General features: G+C 34.2%; 1 protein-coding gene across 1 annotated transcript in view; it reads right to left on the bottom strand.

Annotated features, from left to right (window-relative positions):
* The window catches only part of KLHL1 (kelch like family member 1), a 481,913-nt gene that overhangs the window by 240,861 nt on the left and 221,699 nt on the right, over positions 1-19,353 (bottom strand). Inside the window, exon 4 of the mRNA XM_061133331.1 lies at positions 10,774-10,970. Coding sequence (XP_060989314.1) covers positions 10,774-10,970 — 197 coding nt within the window. The remainder of the gene's footprint in view (positions 1-10,773; positions 10,971-19,353) is intronic.

Raw genomic sequence — 19,353 nt, forward strand, 5'->3', positions numbered from 1 at the left:
AAAACCCACTGAAAAAATAAATAAATAAAGGAAAAAAAACAAACAAAAAAAATAAATAAAAATATACATACATGGAGGTGGAACAAAAAATATTACTTATTAAAAAGTTTAGAAATTGCTGATTAAAAAAATAGCTAATAAACTTTGAGATCATCATACATTCTATAAGCATTTACTATTTATTTTTTGGGACTTCCCTGGTGGCTCAGACGGTAAAGAATTCGCCTGCAGCACAGGAGACCTGGGTTTGATCCCTGGGTCGGGAAGATCCCCTGGAGAAGGGCATGGAAACCCACTCCAATATCCTTGCCTAGAGAATTCCCATGGACAAAGGAGCCTGGAGGACTACAGTCTATGGGGTCGCAAAGTTTTTAATAAAGAGATATGAAAAGTAAACATAGGTACCACATAAATATTTTTAATTATTGTAGAGTAGAGTGCTGTTGTTTAGTCACTGAGTCATGTCTTGGCAGCCTTCATGGACCAGTCTCCTCTGTCCACAGGATTTCCCAGGCAAGCAATACTGGAGTGGGTAGCCATTTTCTTCTCCAGGGGATCTTTTCCACAAGGGGATTGAACCCACATCTCCTGCTTGGCAGGTGGTTTCTTTACCACTGAGTCACTTGGAAAGCTCAGAGATAATACGCATCACTTTAAAATTATTAATATTCATATCTAAGTTGGTAAATTTTAATAGCATTTCAAATTATTAATATGTGAAATAACTCATTTATTATTTCTTGCAAATATCATTTATTGTGTTTCTACAATGAGTAAGATGTTATCCTAAGAATTAAGAATATAGCAGTGAGCAAGTCAGATGTAGTTTTTGCCTCAAGGAATATTAAGTCCACCTCTTTGCAGAAAATTTAACATATTTAGAGTAACTTGGGGTCTGTGAGGAGCATCCAATATTCTATTAGAAGTTATTTTTTGTGAATTGTGTCTAGTTGTACATTTCTGAAAGTATTATTTTGAGATAATGATCAGCCCCAGCTCTATGCTGCCTTGTGTACAAAGGGCAGACTGGGCTTCCCCTCAGGCAAGGATTGATTTAGCATGTTTCCTGTGAACTATAATCGATCCTTCTTCCTTTTATTCCTCTTTTAAAAAGTACTATTAAAGATCTTTAAGCACAAGTGTAGTCCTTAACAGAAGTGACAATGAAAGAAAAACATAAATGGAAGCATTAAAAAAATTAGTTCCCTGATGAGTAATTCATTACCTCATCAGAAAATATAAATATTTTATAACATTAGTTCATAAGGTGCAAATTTGTGTAATAAAGTGAAACTTTCATATGCATAGAAAATCAGAGTTTTTCATAAGCATTTAAAAATTCAGAACAAAAGCAAGTTATTGATTTCATTGTTGAAGAACTGATTTGAAAAATGAAAGGCACTATAGCCAAAAGGTTTCTGGCTTTTCCTTCTGTCATCACCTGCTGCTGCTGCTAAGTCATTTCAATCGTGTCCGACTCTGTGCGACCCCATAGACGGCAGCCCACCAGGCTCCCCCGTCCCTGGGATTCTCCAGGCAAGAACACTGGAGTGGGTTGCCATTTCCTTCTCCAATGTGTGAAAGTGAAAAGTGAAAGTGAAGTTGCTCAGTTGTGTCCGACTCTTAGTGACCCCATGGACTGCAGCCTACCAGGCTTCTCCATCCTGGGATTTTCCAGGAAAGAGTACTGGAGTGGGGTGCCATTGCCTTCTCTGTCATCACCTAGGAAGCCCTTTTAGAACTATTCTAACAAAGGAGAAATATTATTTATCATAGAATGAAATTCTATAGATTAAATAATTTAAATAATTAAATACTACTTACAAGTGACTCTGAAAATCCATTAGATTTGGACTTATAGGGTATTTTTTGACATTAGTGTTCCGTCTTGGAATTTCATTCATTGTATTATTGTTCCACAAAATCAACTCATGATATAACAACTCAACAAAGATTTAAATCTGGTAGATAACCCTGTGGACCATAGGCCACCAAGCGTCTCTGTCCATAGGATTCTCTAGGCAAGAATACTGGAGTGGCATCTCCCGTGTCTCCTTCTTCACAGGAGGATTCTTTTACCTGGGAAGCCCCAAATAACCTAATTCATTTTAATAATTTTAATAGGAGATTTTGCTTGTGTGTGTGTGTGTGTGTGTGTGTGTGCATGTGGTGTGACTTTATACACCTGTGTGCTGAATCACTGTGTTTTAGAAATAGCCCAGTAGAAGAAATGAAAATAAAATCAGAGTATGTAAATGAAAAAATTCCTACAATGAATGGAGTGTTTTTCAAGTAGAGGAATATTCTCATCTACACCATTATCAACAACAATGCAGAAAGACTCATTTCTTAAAATAGAATATTTTCAGTTTGAATATGAAAACCTAAAATAGAAACATACTCAAAGAGCATCTGAATAGAAGAAATGGACTTTGTCTAAAATGAATCCTTAAAAAGCTTACAATTTTCCTTGGATCCTCTGTGAGTATGCTTAATTAGTCTTTGAAACTGTCATAATTGCACATTTTATTATGGTTATTTTCTAGAATCCTAACAATTAAAAAGTTTTATATAGTCAAACTGCAATTGCATAAGTGAATAATTATTTATTCTAATATTACTATTTATTATACATTTCTGTCAGTTTATCTGGGGTAATCTGAATATCCTGTTTGTGCACAACACTAAGCAATTTAAAGACAATTTTTTTTTAAAGACAATTTTTTAAAACACTTCCACTCAAATCAACTTCCAGTTGTAGGAAATAGACTAGAATTTTACCAAAGACTGTGAGTAATAACACAAATTAAAACTGCCTGTGAAGAGCTGTCTAATTTAGAGACAAAGCAAGTAAAGGAAAACATAATCAAAAACAAGATGAGAGGAGGTTCCTTTCTGTAGAGGCCTCTGCATGCTTCTCACTGGTTGTGAGGATTAAGCATAGGTAGTTGTCCTTCAAGGAACTTACTCTACTCACTCAACACCTTCACTTCTTACCAATTTACAAAGAAATTCTGAAAATCAAATTTGGCAAAGTTTCAAGTTGACATTCACATACTGATTTAAACTCATTATTCACACCATGTTTGCAAATGAGATACCCAAAGGGACTAACACAAAGCAATGAATGAAAAACAAACCAAAAAAAAAAAGAAAATGTTCACAGCAAATTTTAGTACTAATACATCACATAGGAGTCCTGAGGAGAATATGGATGAAGTGAACTTTATTTTGGCAATGTAGGAAAACAAAGACATTTAAATTCCATTTGTTCTCTCAAAGCAAATTCTAGTTTATGGTTTATTTGTAGGACTTTTGGTAAAGATTAAAAAAAAAAAAAAAAAAAAAACAATGCTGCTGACTAGGAATCATGAGCAACGTCAGATATTTCAAAACCATAAACAGAAACCACATCAATAAAGCTCATTTTCTCTGGCATTACTTTTACATCTCTGAAGGACAAGTGAACTATGTACAGGAGCTTTTGGATTCTGGCATTTGAAAGGGCTGCTGCTCTTATACTGAGTTTGGAAGGCTTTATGCTCCATCTGTGAAACACCTGCTTTTCAAAGCTACTGACTGATCATAGCAGCCTCCCATTAGTCTTACTGGAACTGCTTCTGCTTCTAGAGTAAACATTGTGGAATCTTTCAAGGCATGCTGGTAGCACTGGGTAGAAAGGACGCGTGAAATGAACAGGGAAATGATAAAACTGAGGAGCAAAATCTTCACAGAATTCTTTGATCTCATCCATGTTACAGGTTTATAGTGTCCATTTGTCTCAAGTAATCCATGCCTTGAAATATTCTGGATATCAGGAATCTAACTTGATCTTCTGGGTGATATGTAAATATATTAGCACATTAAACAGAGTTTTAAGTTTGTAGTAAGACACTGTCAGATTTAAATCTCCATTCTAGCATGTTCTACTATTCTTGAGTAGGTTATTTAGCCTCCCTAAACCTTCGGTTCAGTTCAGTCGCTCAGTCATGTCCGACTCTTTGTGATCCCATAAACCATAGCACACCAGACCTTCCTGTCCATCACCAATTCCTGGAGTCCACCCAAACCCATGTCCATTGAGTCGGTGATACCATCCAACCATCTTATACTCTGTCATCCCCTTCTCCTGCCCTCAATCTTTCCCAGCATCAGGGTCTTTTGAAATGAGTCAGCTCTTCGCATCAGGTGGCCAAAGTATTGGAGTTTCAGCTTCAACATCAGTCCTTCCAATGAACACCTAGGACTGATCTCCTTTAGGATGAACTGGTTGAATCTCCTTGCAGTCCAAGGAACTCTCAACACCACAGTTCAAAAGCATCAGTTCTTTGGCGCTCAGCTTTCTTTGTAGTCCAACTCTCACATCCATACATGACCACTGGCAAAACCATAGCCTTGACTAGACGGGCCTTTGTTGACAAATTAATGCCTCTGCTTTTTAACATGCTGTCTAGGTTGGTCATAACTTTCCTTCCAAGGAGTAAGCATCTTTTAATTTCATTTTAGAAAGGATATAACACATACTTTGCAGGAGTTGTGAAAAGATTAAATTTTATTTTATTTTATTTTTTTTTAAAAGATTAAATTTTAAAAGTTCATTTAACTTGTAGAGCAATGCTTGATATACTGTTGTTCAATTTCTCAGTCATGTCCAACTCTTTGTGATACCATGGACTGCAGTGCACCAGGCTTCCCCCTGGCCTTTACCATCTCCTGAGCTTGCTGAAACTCATGTCCGTTGAGGTGGTGATGCCATCCAACCAATTCATCCTCTATCATCCCATTCTCTTCCTGACTTCAATCTTTCCCAGCATCAGGGTCTTTTCTGAGTCAGCTCTTCATATCAGGTGGCCAAAATATTGGAGCTTCAGCTTAATCACCAGTCCTTCCACTGAATATTCAGAATTGATTTCCTTTAGGATTGACTCGATCTCCTTGCAGTCCAAGGGACTCTTAAGAGTCTTCTCCAGCACCATAGTTCAAAAGCATCAGTTCTTCAAGAGCACTCAGCCTTCTTTACGGTCCAATGCTCACATCCACACATGACTACTGGAAAAATCATAACTCTATGGACCTTTTTGGCAAAGTAATGTGTCTGCTTTTTAATATGCGACCAAGCAAGTAAAGGGAAACATAGAAAAAAACAAAAAGTCTGATATATACTATGTATTTAACTTGTGCACCACCAGCACCAGTAGAGATAAGCATTGCCATCAAGCAAAATGTCAGGAGTTACCTCAGTTTCTCTTTTTCTTTCTCACTCACCCAGTATGTGTAAATATACATATATGCCTCTTATGAAGAACTAATCTTATTCTTGGTCTTTCTTCTTGCCTTCTCCTCAGGCCAATCTGAAGATCAGTCCTAAAATTAAATTTTGGCTCTTGCTTGCTCAGAAATGTTCAATGTTATATCCTTATTTTAATATAACCACACAAATCTTTAACAAAGTCTCCTTAACCCTGCAAAATTTTGCACTGCCAAAGCTTTTCCTGTTTTGATCTCCTATATCATCCTACAATTTCATTGGAAAAGACCCTGATGTTGGGAAATATTGAAGGCAAAAGGAGAAGGGGACAGCAGAGGATGAGATAGTTAGCATCACTGACTCAATTGATATGGATTTGAGCAAACCCCAGAAGATAGTGAAGGACAGGGGAGCCTGGAGCACTACTGTCCATGGGGTTGCAAAGAGTTGGATACAAACTAGTGACTGAATAACAAGGGCAACATATGCCTATTTTGGTCACCATTGTATCTTTCTACAGCTTCTGGTACATAGTAGTCAACAGTAACTTCCCCTTTCAATGATGAATGCTATGAAGAGACATCTATCTAGGTCTCCAAGCTGTAGAAAATTAAATAGATGTTATCAAGGAGATACCACATTATGGCAGAAGTGAACAACAACAACCATTAACAAAAAATTAATAATATGAAACTAGAATAAAAGTCCTTTAAAGGATAGAAAACTCTTTAAGGAAAAAGAGAGTTTTGAAAGTAATATCACTTTTAATAGAATATTCAGAGAAGAGATTTCTAAGTGACATTTGAGCAGAAAGCTGAATAAGGTAGAGAAAGAATATAAATATTTGGTAGAAGAGCATTTCCAGCAGAAGTAAGAAAGAACACAAAGGTCATCTGGTGATAGTATGCTTGCTGTAGTCAAAAAATAGCAAGAGGAACAGTGTGGTTGGAATTGTGTGAACAAGAAAATAACAATAGGATACGTCATTAGAAGTTAGAGGAAAAACATGGATAGTCTTGCTGAATAACTGAATTCGGGAGTTCTGAGAATAGTGATTCTAAATATCCATGGGAACTATAGGAATTAGTTAATATATTACACATGCAGGTACATAAAATCTCAATGGAGATTTGTTGGGAAAAACAAATCTCAGTGGAAAGACCTGTTCTCAGTCACAAAGAATTTGCAATGTAGTTGTGAAGATCAGTCGTAAAGACATAAGGGATAATTAATTGCATAGGAAAATGTATGGTGACACCATATAGTGCTAACAAAAGGAATACTAAGAATTTAAATAAGACAAAGAATGCTATGAAAAAGTTTAAAATATTTCTCAGGCATGGATGAACTTAAACTGGGAAGTGAGGGTGGTTATTTAGAATTAGAAACCAGGGATTCTAGATAAAAGAACTATCATGAGTAAAGAACAAATGAAAGGAATTCATGGCCATATTGAGAAGTGGTGCAATTAATTCATTTTTTAGGAAAAATTCCCAGGCAGTTGTTCAGAAGTTAGGTGGGGAGAATCACTTCTATCAAAATGTGAAGTTTAAATCTACTATTTGGGGGTATGTGTTTAAGACATTGTTGAATTAGAAAAACAAACCATGTGTTCTATGTAGAATAGATTTTGGATAGGGAATTGGAGACCTAGATAGCTGTCGAAAGAGCTGTGGAAGTGAAGGTCAGAGAACTTTCTGCTAATGATTTCTACTTCTGCTCAATATGAACTGTCCTAACAAGTACTCTACAAAGGCACCGAACTCCTCAAGAACCTCCAGAAATCTCCAATCAACTGTCTCAGTCTACAGCACTGAAGCCAATTACTTTCAAGTGCTCACTTAGAAGTTACTTCAAGTTTCCATTTGTCCACGTATCTGCCTGCATCTACCTGTGCAGAAATAATGGATTTTCCTTCATTTCCATTTTCTATACCTTGCATGAATGCTTTTAATTGTCAAAGTCTAACCCAGAACCATATGGAGAGAGGATTTCTTAAAAATGAAGATCTGGGAGTCTCCTCTAAAGGCAGAGCTGACCTTAGTAGGAAGTGATATTGGTGATTAGTAGAAATACACAAGCGAGCAGAGAAAGAAAAATCAGAAGACGGAAGGAGACTCCAGACCCTTCATCTATCATCACACAAAGCACTTCAACTCCAAAATTATTCTTTCCTATGATATTTAAATTGAAAAGAAGTTTATACTACTAAAATTAAAAACAGGATGAGAAAACACAAATGGTGTTTTTTCAAACAAAAATGCATTCTATCAAATACACAAAGATATATATTTCCATGTTCTGATATTATTCAGTCATAGAGATCAAATCTTTTCAACTTTTCTTCATATTTCAGGGCTATTAAATATTTGCTATTCTTATAATTCTTATCGACTTCTGTTTGTTGCTCTCTAATATTTTTAAAATGAGATGTCCAGAATTAAAAACAGATTTCATAATGAACTCTAATAGAGTAAGAGAAACTATTTCCTTCAATTTTCTTGTTGGTATCTGTATATTCATGCACCCAAAATGTAAATTAATATTTCAGAATTTATTTCACACTTCTAATATTGAGCTCGCAATCAAAATTTTCCATTATTTCACACATGAACCACTGCCAAGCAGGGTGAGTTTTCCCTGAAAGATTTTGGAATCACACAAAATCAGTAGCTGAATTTAAATAAGTGAAATTTCCAAAGAAAACAGCAAAACATATAAAAAGCAAAGGCATACAGACAGCAAGTTAAGATCTGAATGTTGTAAAATCAAGTTCATAGCTAAAATATCTTGGCAAGGAACTTGAAAATTCAAGAATACCATGTGTAAACTAAGCAACGAAGGCATATTTAGAGCCAATAAATATATTAATTCAGTAACAGAGTTTACTCAGTAGAAACCCTGAGATGTTTTGCTACTGAAGGAGTTAAAAAGAAGAAAAAAAAAAGCTTAATAAATTTGTTCTTGAAGCACAGATTAAATAGATTAAATGAGGAGATATGCAAAATTAAACATGGATCAGAGGCTAATATATGGTAAAAATTATAATATCAGATGCACTCATTTTAAAGCATTAGAACTAAGAGAAAATTATACTCTAGGAAGACAACTGGTCAGAAAATGTTTTCCAGTAAAAGAGTAAACCATGAGCATCTGGAGAGCACTGGAGTTTCATGTTTCCAACAGAATTTGAAATCATTTTAATTTTTACATGCATAACACAACACATGATCAATCCATAGTCTCAAAAATAAGTTAAGATAGAGTTGTTTAGAATGTTGAGTGTCTTAGCCAGGACGTCCCTATATTTCTGTTTTACATGTATAGTTTACTATAGAGAATATTTTTTAATGTGTTTAAAAACTATATTGATACTATTGTGTGATAAATCCCAGATCAGTTCAAGCAGCTGCAAGGAAAACATTTTTATTATTAAATTAATAATTTCAAACCAGACCAGAAGGGACCATTATCCCAATGGATATGGAGGCATATTGTTCTTTGGCTTAGCTAAGCCAGGAACTCCGAAGTGTAATGAGATGTGCATAATTAAATGACAGCAGTTGGGTTTTGATATTTTGGTTGATGAAGTATTTGTTTACATTAATTTTATATGGTTCATATAATTTGAATAGTAGCACTGTGCCCTGTCATGGAATATTTCAAAAAAAGAATTTGACAATAGACGTACAAAGCATGCATCTCCTTCCCTTATTTCTACATTTTATTTAATTTGCTAATCTGCTTAAAGGATTAAAGAAGAAAATTAAAATAATATTGAGAGTCTGTCTAAGAATAACAATGAGGAGACTCAAATGTCTGTCATTAGTAATTGAAAAGGTGCTAAATCTCAAAATAAAAGTTTCTAAATAAATAGCAACTATAAGGCTTAATGAGATTTATTTCATATAAATTATTCCCTTGAGTTGCAAAGAGAAAGGTCTATGCTTTAGAGTTGGTTGTTCCAATAATAAAAATAAAATCATTAATAATATTAATAGTAACAACAGCAAAAATCGTTAGCATTTTATACAGTGCTTGCTATATTCTAGGTACTGTATTAAGCACTTTTAGAATGATTGCTTCTAGGATATAAAATGATCAGTATGAAAATTTTCTAACTGATTATTCAATTCTAGAATGAAAATAACATTTAAAGAACATACTACAAAGTCCACCCATTTAAAGTATATACTTTAAATGACTTTTAATCCTTCTGTTAAAACATCTACATATATAATATGTCTACACATACAGCAAGAAATCAAAGAGAAAAATATGAAATAGGCTTATAGTATTACAAGACTATTTACTGACTGATAATCAATTTAAACCTTTTATGAAAAATGGTACAGAAAGACAAATTTACCAAAAAAAAAAAAAAAAGCAACATTTGATTTACGTACCTAAATATTTTCCCTTTTAGTATAAAAGTTCCCAGGAATTCTGAAATCCAATATTCACTATCCCAATAAATACTTTAAAATATACTATCACGATCCTTTTTTTTTCCCCATAAATCATACAGACAAATGCATACCTAACGTATCATGCTATGATAAAAAGTGTACTAGATAGCTCAGGCTGCCATAACAAAATACCACAGACTAGGTGGCTTAGACAACAGGAATTTACTTCTTATTGTTTTGAAGGCTGAAAAGTCCAATATTTAAAATATAGTCTTACTGGGTTCCCTAAAGACTCTCTTCTGAGCTGTCAGATGGCTATCTTCTCACTGTGTCCTCACATGAAAGAGAGAGAGGGGAAGCAAATTCTCCTGTGTCTCTTCTCATAAGGGCATCCTGAGGGACCTGCTATGATGACCTCACCTCCAAAGCCTCCATCTCCAAACACCATCACATTTGGGGTAGGATTTCAGCACTGAATGTTGGTTAATACACCTCAGTCCATGGGCTTTCCAGGTGGTGCTTGTGGTAAAGAACATGCCTGGCAGTGCAGGAGACTTAAGAGATGCAGCTTCAGTCCCTAGGTCGGGAAGATCTCCTGGGGGAGGGCATGGCAACCCACTCCAGTATTCTTGCCTGGAGAAACCCCATGGACAGAGAAGCCTGACGGGCTACAGTCCATAGAGTCACAAAGAGTCAGATATGACTGAAGCAACTTAGCATGCACAAACCCGAGTCCATGGTAGGGAGGTTGTTTGAAAAATGCAAAAGAAAAATTTTTGTGGCATAAGCTGCTAGCTCTTAACTAGAAAGAAAAGAGGGGAAAAGGCAGTTGTGGAAGGAGATGTAAAAGATAGATGTCCCAAGGAGAAATTAAGGAAAAAATTATTTTAAGAATCATTTGAAATCAAAAATAGTCAATATCTATATCTATATCATCTATAAAGTGTAAATGGAGTCATAATAAAGACCATTATATGATGTCTTTTCTACTTTGAGGTTCTTAAATACTATACAGTACATTGTGTCTCATGATAAAAATGTGCCAAATGACTGTAATTATTTTAACCTCTGACAATACAGCTATGTTGCTATTATTAAAAAATTACATTTCCTTACCATTGTGTAGCTGTGGGCCACCTTCATTAATTCAATGCATCCTTGAGCATCTGCAAATGCTCGGATTCCTAAACAGTTTGATGGATGCAAGAGCTTCATGAGGAAATGGCAACACACTTCCACTACTTGAGGAAGCTGAAGAAGGCAAGCTGCTGCAAGAAGGTTTTCAATGGTTTCTTCCTTTAATTCCAAGCAACCTAAACATTAAAAGAATTATGAAACATGTTTAAAGCATGAAATAATATGTACCAGTCTATTATTCCAAACATTAGGCAAACCTTCTAGAAATGATTGAACCTAAATTGATAATCCAAATAAAATATAATTCATAAAAGGCCAGTAATTGTTTTTGGCATCTTGCATTTCTTAGTTGTATGATATTCAAAATCATACAAACACAACACAGCTCCCTCTGAGATACCTGTATCCTATTGAACAGGAATTATGGTTGTTCTTTCTGTTGTGAATTAAGTAATCAAAAAAAAAGAGAGAGAAATATTTTACAACACACGTCTTTCTAGGTGGTTCTAGCGGTAAAGAACTGCCCTGCCAATGCAGGAGACACAAAGAGGAGGGTTCAATCCCTGGGTCAGGAAGATACCCTGGAGGAGGAAATGGCAATCCACTCTAGTAATCTTGCCTGGAGAATCCCATGGAGAGAGGCCTGATGGGCTATGGTCCATGGTGTGGCAAAGTGTTGGACACAACTGAGGCAACTTAGCATGCATGCACTCACACACATCTATAAGCTTAGGAGAGCAAAGATGCACTAAGTTTCTGACAATATATACACTGTTTATATGAATATGGAATATTTATGTGTATTTAATTAGCATCTGTATATATATTTATAACCATACATGTTGTACATTGCTAATATTATATTTAGCTCGCTGTGTCTATGATTATAATTTCTTATAATATTTCTTTTCATATGGTCAGTGTTGTGTGTTAATCACTCGGTCATGTTTGACTCTTTGCGACCCCATAAACTATAGCTCTTCAGGCTCCTCTGTCCATGGGATTCTCCAGGCAAGAATACTGGAGTGGATAGCCATTCCCTTCTCCAGAGGATCTTCCCAACCCAGGGAAGAAACCTGGGTCTCCTGCAGAGGTTCTTTGCAGGCAGATTCTTTGCCATCTGAGCCACCAGGGGAGGAATTTTCCTTTCTTTCTGGTCAGTTAACCTTAAAATTGAGCTCTTCAGTGTTTCTTTTCTTTTCCTTCTTTTCTAACTACTGGTATAACTTGTTAAATAATGGAGCTATTTCTGGAATGTTTAGAAATCTCATCTGTGTAAACATCTAGGCTCAATTATTTAGGTTTTCTTTCATGTAACAATTCAGCACATTTTTAGTAGTTTCATTCCATTCAAATTTTCTATTCCTATTGGGTGAGGTTTTCCAAGTCATGCAATCTCAGAAATGATTTATTTCTTCTTAGCTTCTGTGACACACGTGACGACCCTTCACTAGAAATATCTCCACTCAGTTTTCCTGAACACGGGGTCAAGTCACATGCTAACATCATGACCCACGTCAGTGGATGTGTGTTGCTACCACACCAACGTTTATGATGTGACTGTGCCGCACCCCTACTCTTTCTTTTCTACCTGCTAACTGTGCTTCATGCTCAGTCACTCAGTTGTATCCAACTCTTTGTGACCCCACGAACCGAAGGCAGCCAGGCTCCTCTTCCCATGGAATTTTCCAGGCTAGAATGTTGGAGTGGGGTGCCATTTCTTTCTTCAAGAGATCTTTTCAACCTAGGAATCCAACCCACATTTCTTGTATCTCCGGCCTTGACAAGTAGATTCTTTACCTCTGTGCCACCTGAGAAGCCCACCGCTAACTAAGGCCTACATGAAAAGCCCAGTGGATGGATGCTACATGGGAAGCAAGAAGCCTGAGCTCCGAATCCACACCCAGAATTATTAGCTTCAAACAACAATATGCAATATATAAACTAATAATACTCCAAAAATAAATTAAAGCTTATACTTGAGTTGAAAGCTATCTCAAGTGTCTAAATTGAACCTCAAGTGTAAAACCATTGGGAAAATAATTGATTAATCTTTATTATTACTATGCCGTTATCTAATTAAAATTTAGAAGGATAATCTTGCCAGCTGGAATATACTTTTTAACTTTGTGATGATACTGTCACTTTTCTTTCCTTAGATGTATCTTTATTTCATCATTAATATTCATTTTTATTACATTCTAAGAGAAGTTGTCTACTTTCAAAAATTCAGCTTTTAAGGACAGAATATTTATTAAGAAAACTCTTCATAAACAGAGTGCCTTTACTTTTTTCCCACATCAAAAAATTTATTCTGAATTTTTAAAAATTTCAATACTTTACAAGGATAGTACAATAAGCACTTAAATACCTTTTCCTTAACTTCACTAAGGAAAACACAATCACAAAGTGTTAACATTTTGCTATATTTATGTATACGTTTGTGTGTTTATGCTATAGTTAATGAATTATTTTATAGTACTTCTAATCAACATGTATTTCGTTCTGAATACTTCAGTGTGTCTCTTTTTAAAAACAACAGCATTCTCCAAGATAGCCACTCATGAATTTGATTTTTTACACTCAAGAATTAATATAATAGTATTTGCCCTAATGCAAATTTCCCCATATGTTCAAATAAGATGCTTTACTGATTTTATTTTTAAATTCAGCATCTAATCAAGGGCTTCCCAGTTGGTGCAGTGATAAAGAATCATCCTGCCAATGCAGGTTCAATTCCTGGGTTGGGAAGACCACCTGGAGTAGAAAATGTCAACCAGCTCCAGTATTCTTGCCTGGAAAATCCCATGGACAGAGGAACCTATGGGCTACAGTCTGGGGGTTTGCAAAGAGTCAGATATGACTAAGTACGCGCGCACGCGCGCACACACACACACACACACACACACACACACACATACACACACATACAATGAAGTCTCATACATTATTTACTTGCTACATCTCTTTAGTCTTCTTTAATCTGGAACAGTTTGCCAGCCATTTTGTCATTCATGACTTTTATATTAGGGGAGTTCAGACCAGATATTTTATAGAATTTCTTCGTGTGAATTAGTCATATTTTTTCCCATGATTAGATTTAGCCAATACCTTTTGGTAGGGAGACAATAAATACAAGTGATGTTTTTCACTCCATGCATACAGAGTGAGTGATAATGGCAGTATATCCCACTCTTGCTGGTGTTAAATTTGGTATCTTGTTTAAAACAGTGTCTGCCAGATACCTTTATTTTAAAGAAACTTAAATTTCTACAGAAATATTTCCCTTTATAATTAACAAGTCATATGTTGGTGAGGGACAATTTCAGTTTAAAACATGACATTTCACCCATAACTTAACATGTTTAATAGATGAAGAGCATTATGTTTTATTTATGAGTCTGAATGAGAGCAAAGAAATCTAAAGCCTGCTTCCAAGTATAGCAAGGGATTTGATGAAGAAAAGAGAGAGGTAAATTCTGTTTACCTTTGGATATAAATTCAAAGGAAATTAAAATCATTTTATTGCATATTAATTTCTAATTAAATTAGCTACCAAATTTTAGCTTGATATAAATGAGGGACACTATCAATAATAAAAGTTATAAACAGTCAAATTTCCAATATTTTAATAAATGCACAAGGACCCTCTTCAGATATAATCAACTAGTAGAACATTTAATATCATGATCAATTTGACAGAGGAGATATTTGTCAATAGCAATAAAATTATTTGAGGTCTTTATATTTCACATTATCACTAACATTGTCATTCAATAATAATGTCAAACAACCAGTCTAAATGATTTTAAGACTAACTATATTAGTGCAATTATACACATATATGTTAAAGCTTACGGAATATTAGTAAACATCAAAATAAAAGGTTTTAAAAATTATAGAAACCTATATTTTATGCTGCTTTTAGATGCTTTATGAAATATGTACCTATACACTTATATCAGTAAAAATATAAAATATAGGGGAGATAAAATGTGTATAATAAGATTTGTTATTATTTGCAATTGATTATAAGCACAATTATATATACATATGTATATATGTGTGTAAAATTTTGTCATGATTTAATGTCTTTGGAGGAACTGTATCTAAATTTTTTCAATAAGATTATCAAGAAGATGCTTGTATTTTTTTTTTTAACATTGATCATGTGAAGATCAATTTAAAAAGATCAGATGGTATGATCTTTATAGATTCTATTTTTACTGTGACTTCAGAACATTAGGAGAGTGACTTTAATTTTAATTGATTATTGTTCTCAGTAGCATATGTGCAGAAAGAATTAACAAACTAACAGCAGGCCTAAACTGCTCTCCTTGAAAAGGCATGCTTGCAAGATTTGACCTTGATTGGTATCTGAAAACATAGATTTCAAGAGGATTCCCACTATTCAGTAATATATATGGCTCACTGTGCCTAAACTGTTCGTGTAAACATTATGGCTTATGCTTAACAACTGCTTTCCTTCTGGGAGTCTTGAATTTTGGCATATACTAAGCAAAGGCTGCCTCAATAAAAACTCTCCCTTGTTGACAACAATTCACAGACTCTGTCACAACTCATTGCAGAGGAAATTAAGTGTACCCTGTGCTATTCCATTTGAAATGCCAACCTTGGAAGTTTGCTTCTTATTTCCCCAAGACTATGCCCTGTACACTGTTTCGCTCTCCTCATTATGCTCGGAATCTTTTTGATAGAACAGATCAGAGCCATCAGTTTGTATGCTGAGTCCTGTTAGCCTCCTCTCATGAATCATCAAACCTGGAGTGTTAGTCTTGAAAGATATCCCAATACAGCTTTCTAATGAGAATAGTTGAGGTGGTGGGTAAAGTTTGAGATATACTGTGTCCACAGGCTGGAAGATACAATATTATCAGGATTGCAACTGACTCCAAATTAATCTATGGATTTATTATGACTATATTCAAAACCCTAGCAGACATTTTGTAGAAATTGCAAAACTGATTCTAAAGTTCATACATAAATGCAACAACCAAGAATGATCTTTGAAAAAGAACAAAGTAGGAATAATGACACTACAGATCTTAAGACATTTTACATAACTATAGTAATTAAAATTGATGGTTATTGGTCTAAATATAGACAACTAGATCAATAGAGAGGAATGGATTTTAAAAATACAACCAACCATATATAAAGTTTTGCAAAGGCACAAAAACAGTTCAATTGAAAAATCAGTGCAAGCAGATATCCATGTACTAAAACTTGTATTTTAATCTACACAATAAATAAAATTTACTCAAAATGAACCATAGTCCTAAATTTAAAACTTAAAATTGCAAATCTTCTCTATGAAAACATAGGAGAAATCTCTATGACTTTAAGTTAATTGATTATTTCTTAGATAAAATGTCAAAAGGCATAATCTACAGGAAAAAATGTTAAAAATCACTACAGTGACATTAATAATGGAACAAAAGATGAACCATGAACTAGGAAAAAATGTTTGCAAAATCATATATCTGATAAAGTACTTGTGTCTAGAATACATAAAGAACTCTCAAGCTCAATAATAATAAAAAATCTTATTATATAAAGCTTATATAAAAAAGTTTATTATATAAAGCTTATATAAAAAAGCTTATAAAAATGGGTAAGTGATCTAAGTAGACATTCCACAAAAGAAGATACATGACTCTAAAATGCTCAACATAATTAGTATTTAAGAGAATGCAAGATGAAAAGCACAATGAAATACCACTACTCATGCATTACAACTGCTGATGGGAATGCGAAATGGTATAACCATTTTGGAAAATAGTTTTATACAATTTTTCTTTTTAAATGACTTAGCCATCCCACTCTTAACTATTTACCCTGGAGAAATAAAAGAATATGTTTATATAAATCCTTTTGCAGGAATGCTTATAGTAGATTTATCTTGTAACGTCCAAACCCTGAAAACAACCTAGATGTTCAACAACAAGTGAATAGATGAACAAATTGCAATCTATTCATTTACTGGACTACTGTTCAGTAATAAATTAGAACTATTGATATGTGCAACATCTTGGTTAATTATACTTAGTGCAAAATTATGCTGAATGTATAAAATCAGACAAAGAAAACTTTATGATCCAGTTTAATTAAAATTCTTAAACATCTAAACTTATCAGTTACGAGTGACACAAATAAGATCATTAGTACCAGAGCATGGGTGAGGGATGAGGAGATGAAACAAAATGGACCATAAAAAGAGGTGACAGATATACTCATTATCCTGATTGTGGTAATGATTTTACATGTTTGAGTGTTACCCACTCAGTCGTGTCTGACTCTTGGTGATCCCATGGACTGTATAGCCCACCAGGCTGCTCTATACATGAAATTTTCCAAGCAAGAATACTGGAATGGGTTGCTATTTCCTTGTCCAGGGGATCTTCCTGACCCAGGGATCGAAACTGTGTCTCCTGCATTGCAGGCAGATACTTTACCATCTGAGCTACTAGGGAAGCCCTTCTATATGTATGCATATGTTAAAGTATCACATTATACACCTTATGTATGTGTTACATACATTGAATGTTAATTATTCATTAATAAAACTAAAAAAGAATGCTGAAATGTTAACCAAGACAATTTGAGTTGACTAGTAACTGTAAATACTTTCTGATGGTTTTAAAACTTTACTAACAAAATCACAAAGATAGGATATTATAATTTAGAGAAATTATGGTTATATGTTATTTTTTTCTTTTTTTTCTTAAGCTTTCAATATATGGATCATATTATGATCATGGAAACTTCATGTACACTATACACTTTAAATACACATATATATTTACATATACACTTCATATACTATATTATACACACATATAAAATACTTGACCAAAGTACTGTATCAAAAATCTTATAAGTGTAAGCCTAACATATAAAATGGTGTATGTGTGTGTGTGTTCATGTTAGTATATTTACCTTTCCAAATCAAAGTGTTTCATAGATACTGTACAGTGAAATAAGTTATAGGGTAAACAAGAAAAAATAATTGTTCAATCCAAATTCAAATACTGGCTCTAACATTGTACTTTATAATAATTTAGGTAAAATATTAGCAGGGCATCTCACCATTCTTTCTTGTTAAAAAAGAGAGAGAGAGAAACTAAATTTTCACACGTTATCTATAGACTAATTTTTAAAAGTTACTTAGTGATAACTTTGGATGTAAATTTGGAGGATGTAAGCATTTGTTTCAAAGAGTCAAAAAATATTGTTTTTTTTCAACTTGGAATATATCCAATGAAAGGATCCATTTGTAAAAGCCAGAAGGCATAAATAGAATATAGTGTTGAGCTTGAATGCACACAAATTGAGTTATCTCATGCATGATCTACTTTGTATCTATAACCTGGCTTTTTCTTTGGCAGATTGGTGGTAGAAAGGCAAAAGTCTGCTAAGCATTTGACTTAAAAGTGAACCTAAAAAAATACAACTAGCATTAATGGGGGGAAAAAAAGCAATTTTTTACATCCACTAAGTCAACTTTCAAGGCATTAATGTTCACAAAGGGTTTTAACACTTACTGATAGGTAAAGCCTGTATGATCTTACTTTAGGTGCCACTGAAGATCAGCTTAAAATATCTGTCAGGCAGTTGAAATTTTAAATAATTAAGAAACCAATAACTATAGTAATAGAAAACCATGAGAATTTTTTTCTTAAATAATAAGGAAACATTTATCATCCTTCTTGACAAGTCCAAAGTATGAGAGGTGATTAATTGATAGGCTCAACACGTCATCAGGAAACTGCCATCCTCTCAAGAGCCTTGCTGTTTCTCTCATGGTTGCCATAGTTTCAAGCTTCCAATTCAGACAAGAAAACACCCATCAGAAGAGAAAGTATCCCTTCATGTATAGTTATTTGTGTCAGTGAAGATATCTTTACAAAAAGTTCCCCAAAGCCCTTCTTTATATTGCCTTGGAAAAAATTTTATGACATGACCATAAAATGATCAGCAATATTTAGCCAGCAATTACCAATGAGGTAAAACCCCAGTCATTGACTTTGACCCTACACAAATTGTGTCAATAGAATCCCTCTCAGTTGAGTTGAGTGGTGGAGTAAGAAGGTACTGAGTTTTGAATAGGGTACCTCCAGTGTGTGCTACCTTTACCTCACATTAAACAAATGCTAAAGTTACTGACTAATCCAAACACATACAAGTAGACTTAAACTCTGATTTCCTAAAAGGGAATGTAGTTAAATTTACACTATATTGGAGTGAAGATATGTAAAATATAATGGGAAGAAAATTGTGACTGTTATAGAAGAATACGAATCTATGTTGTTTATATTTTTAATAGACAAACTGTATTCTAACAACTGTGCTGGACAACCATATTTCATCTATTAAATCAGTTACTTTGAAAAAAAATAATACATTTTACCTTGTAAGTGCAAGAACTGCCTATAAAATACATAAAGTAAATTAAAATAGCCTGTCTTCTATCTCCACCTTTCTTCAATGAAAAGAAAGAAAAGTAATATCATTGCTACATTAGAATAAAACAAAGTA

This window comes from Dama dama, chromosome 30, assembly GCF_033118175.1.
Source record: "Dama dama isolate Ldn47 chromosome 30, ASM3311817v1, whole genome shotgun sequence".
NCBI classification, from domain to species: Eukaryota; Metazoa; Chordata; class Mammalia; order Artiodactyla; family Cervidae; genus Dama; species Dama dama.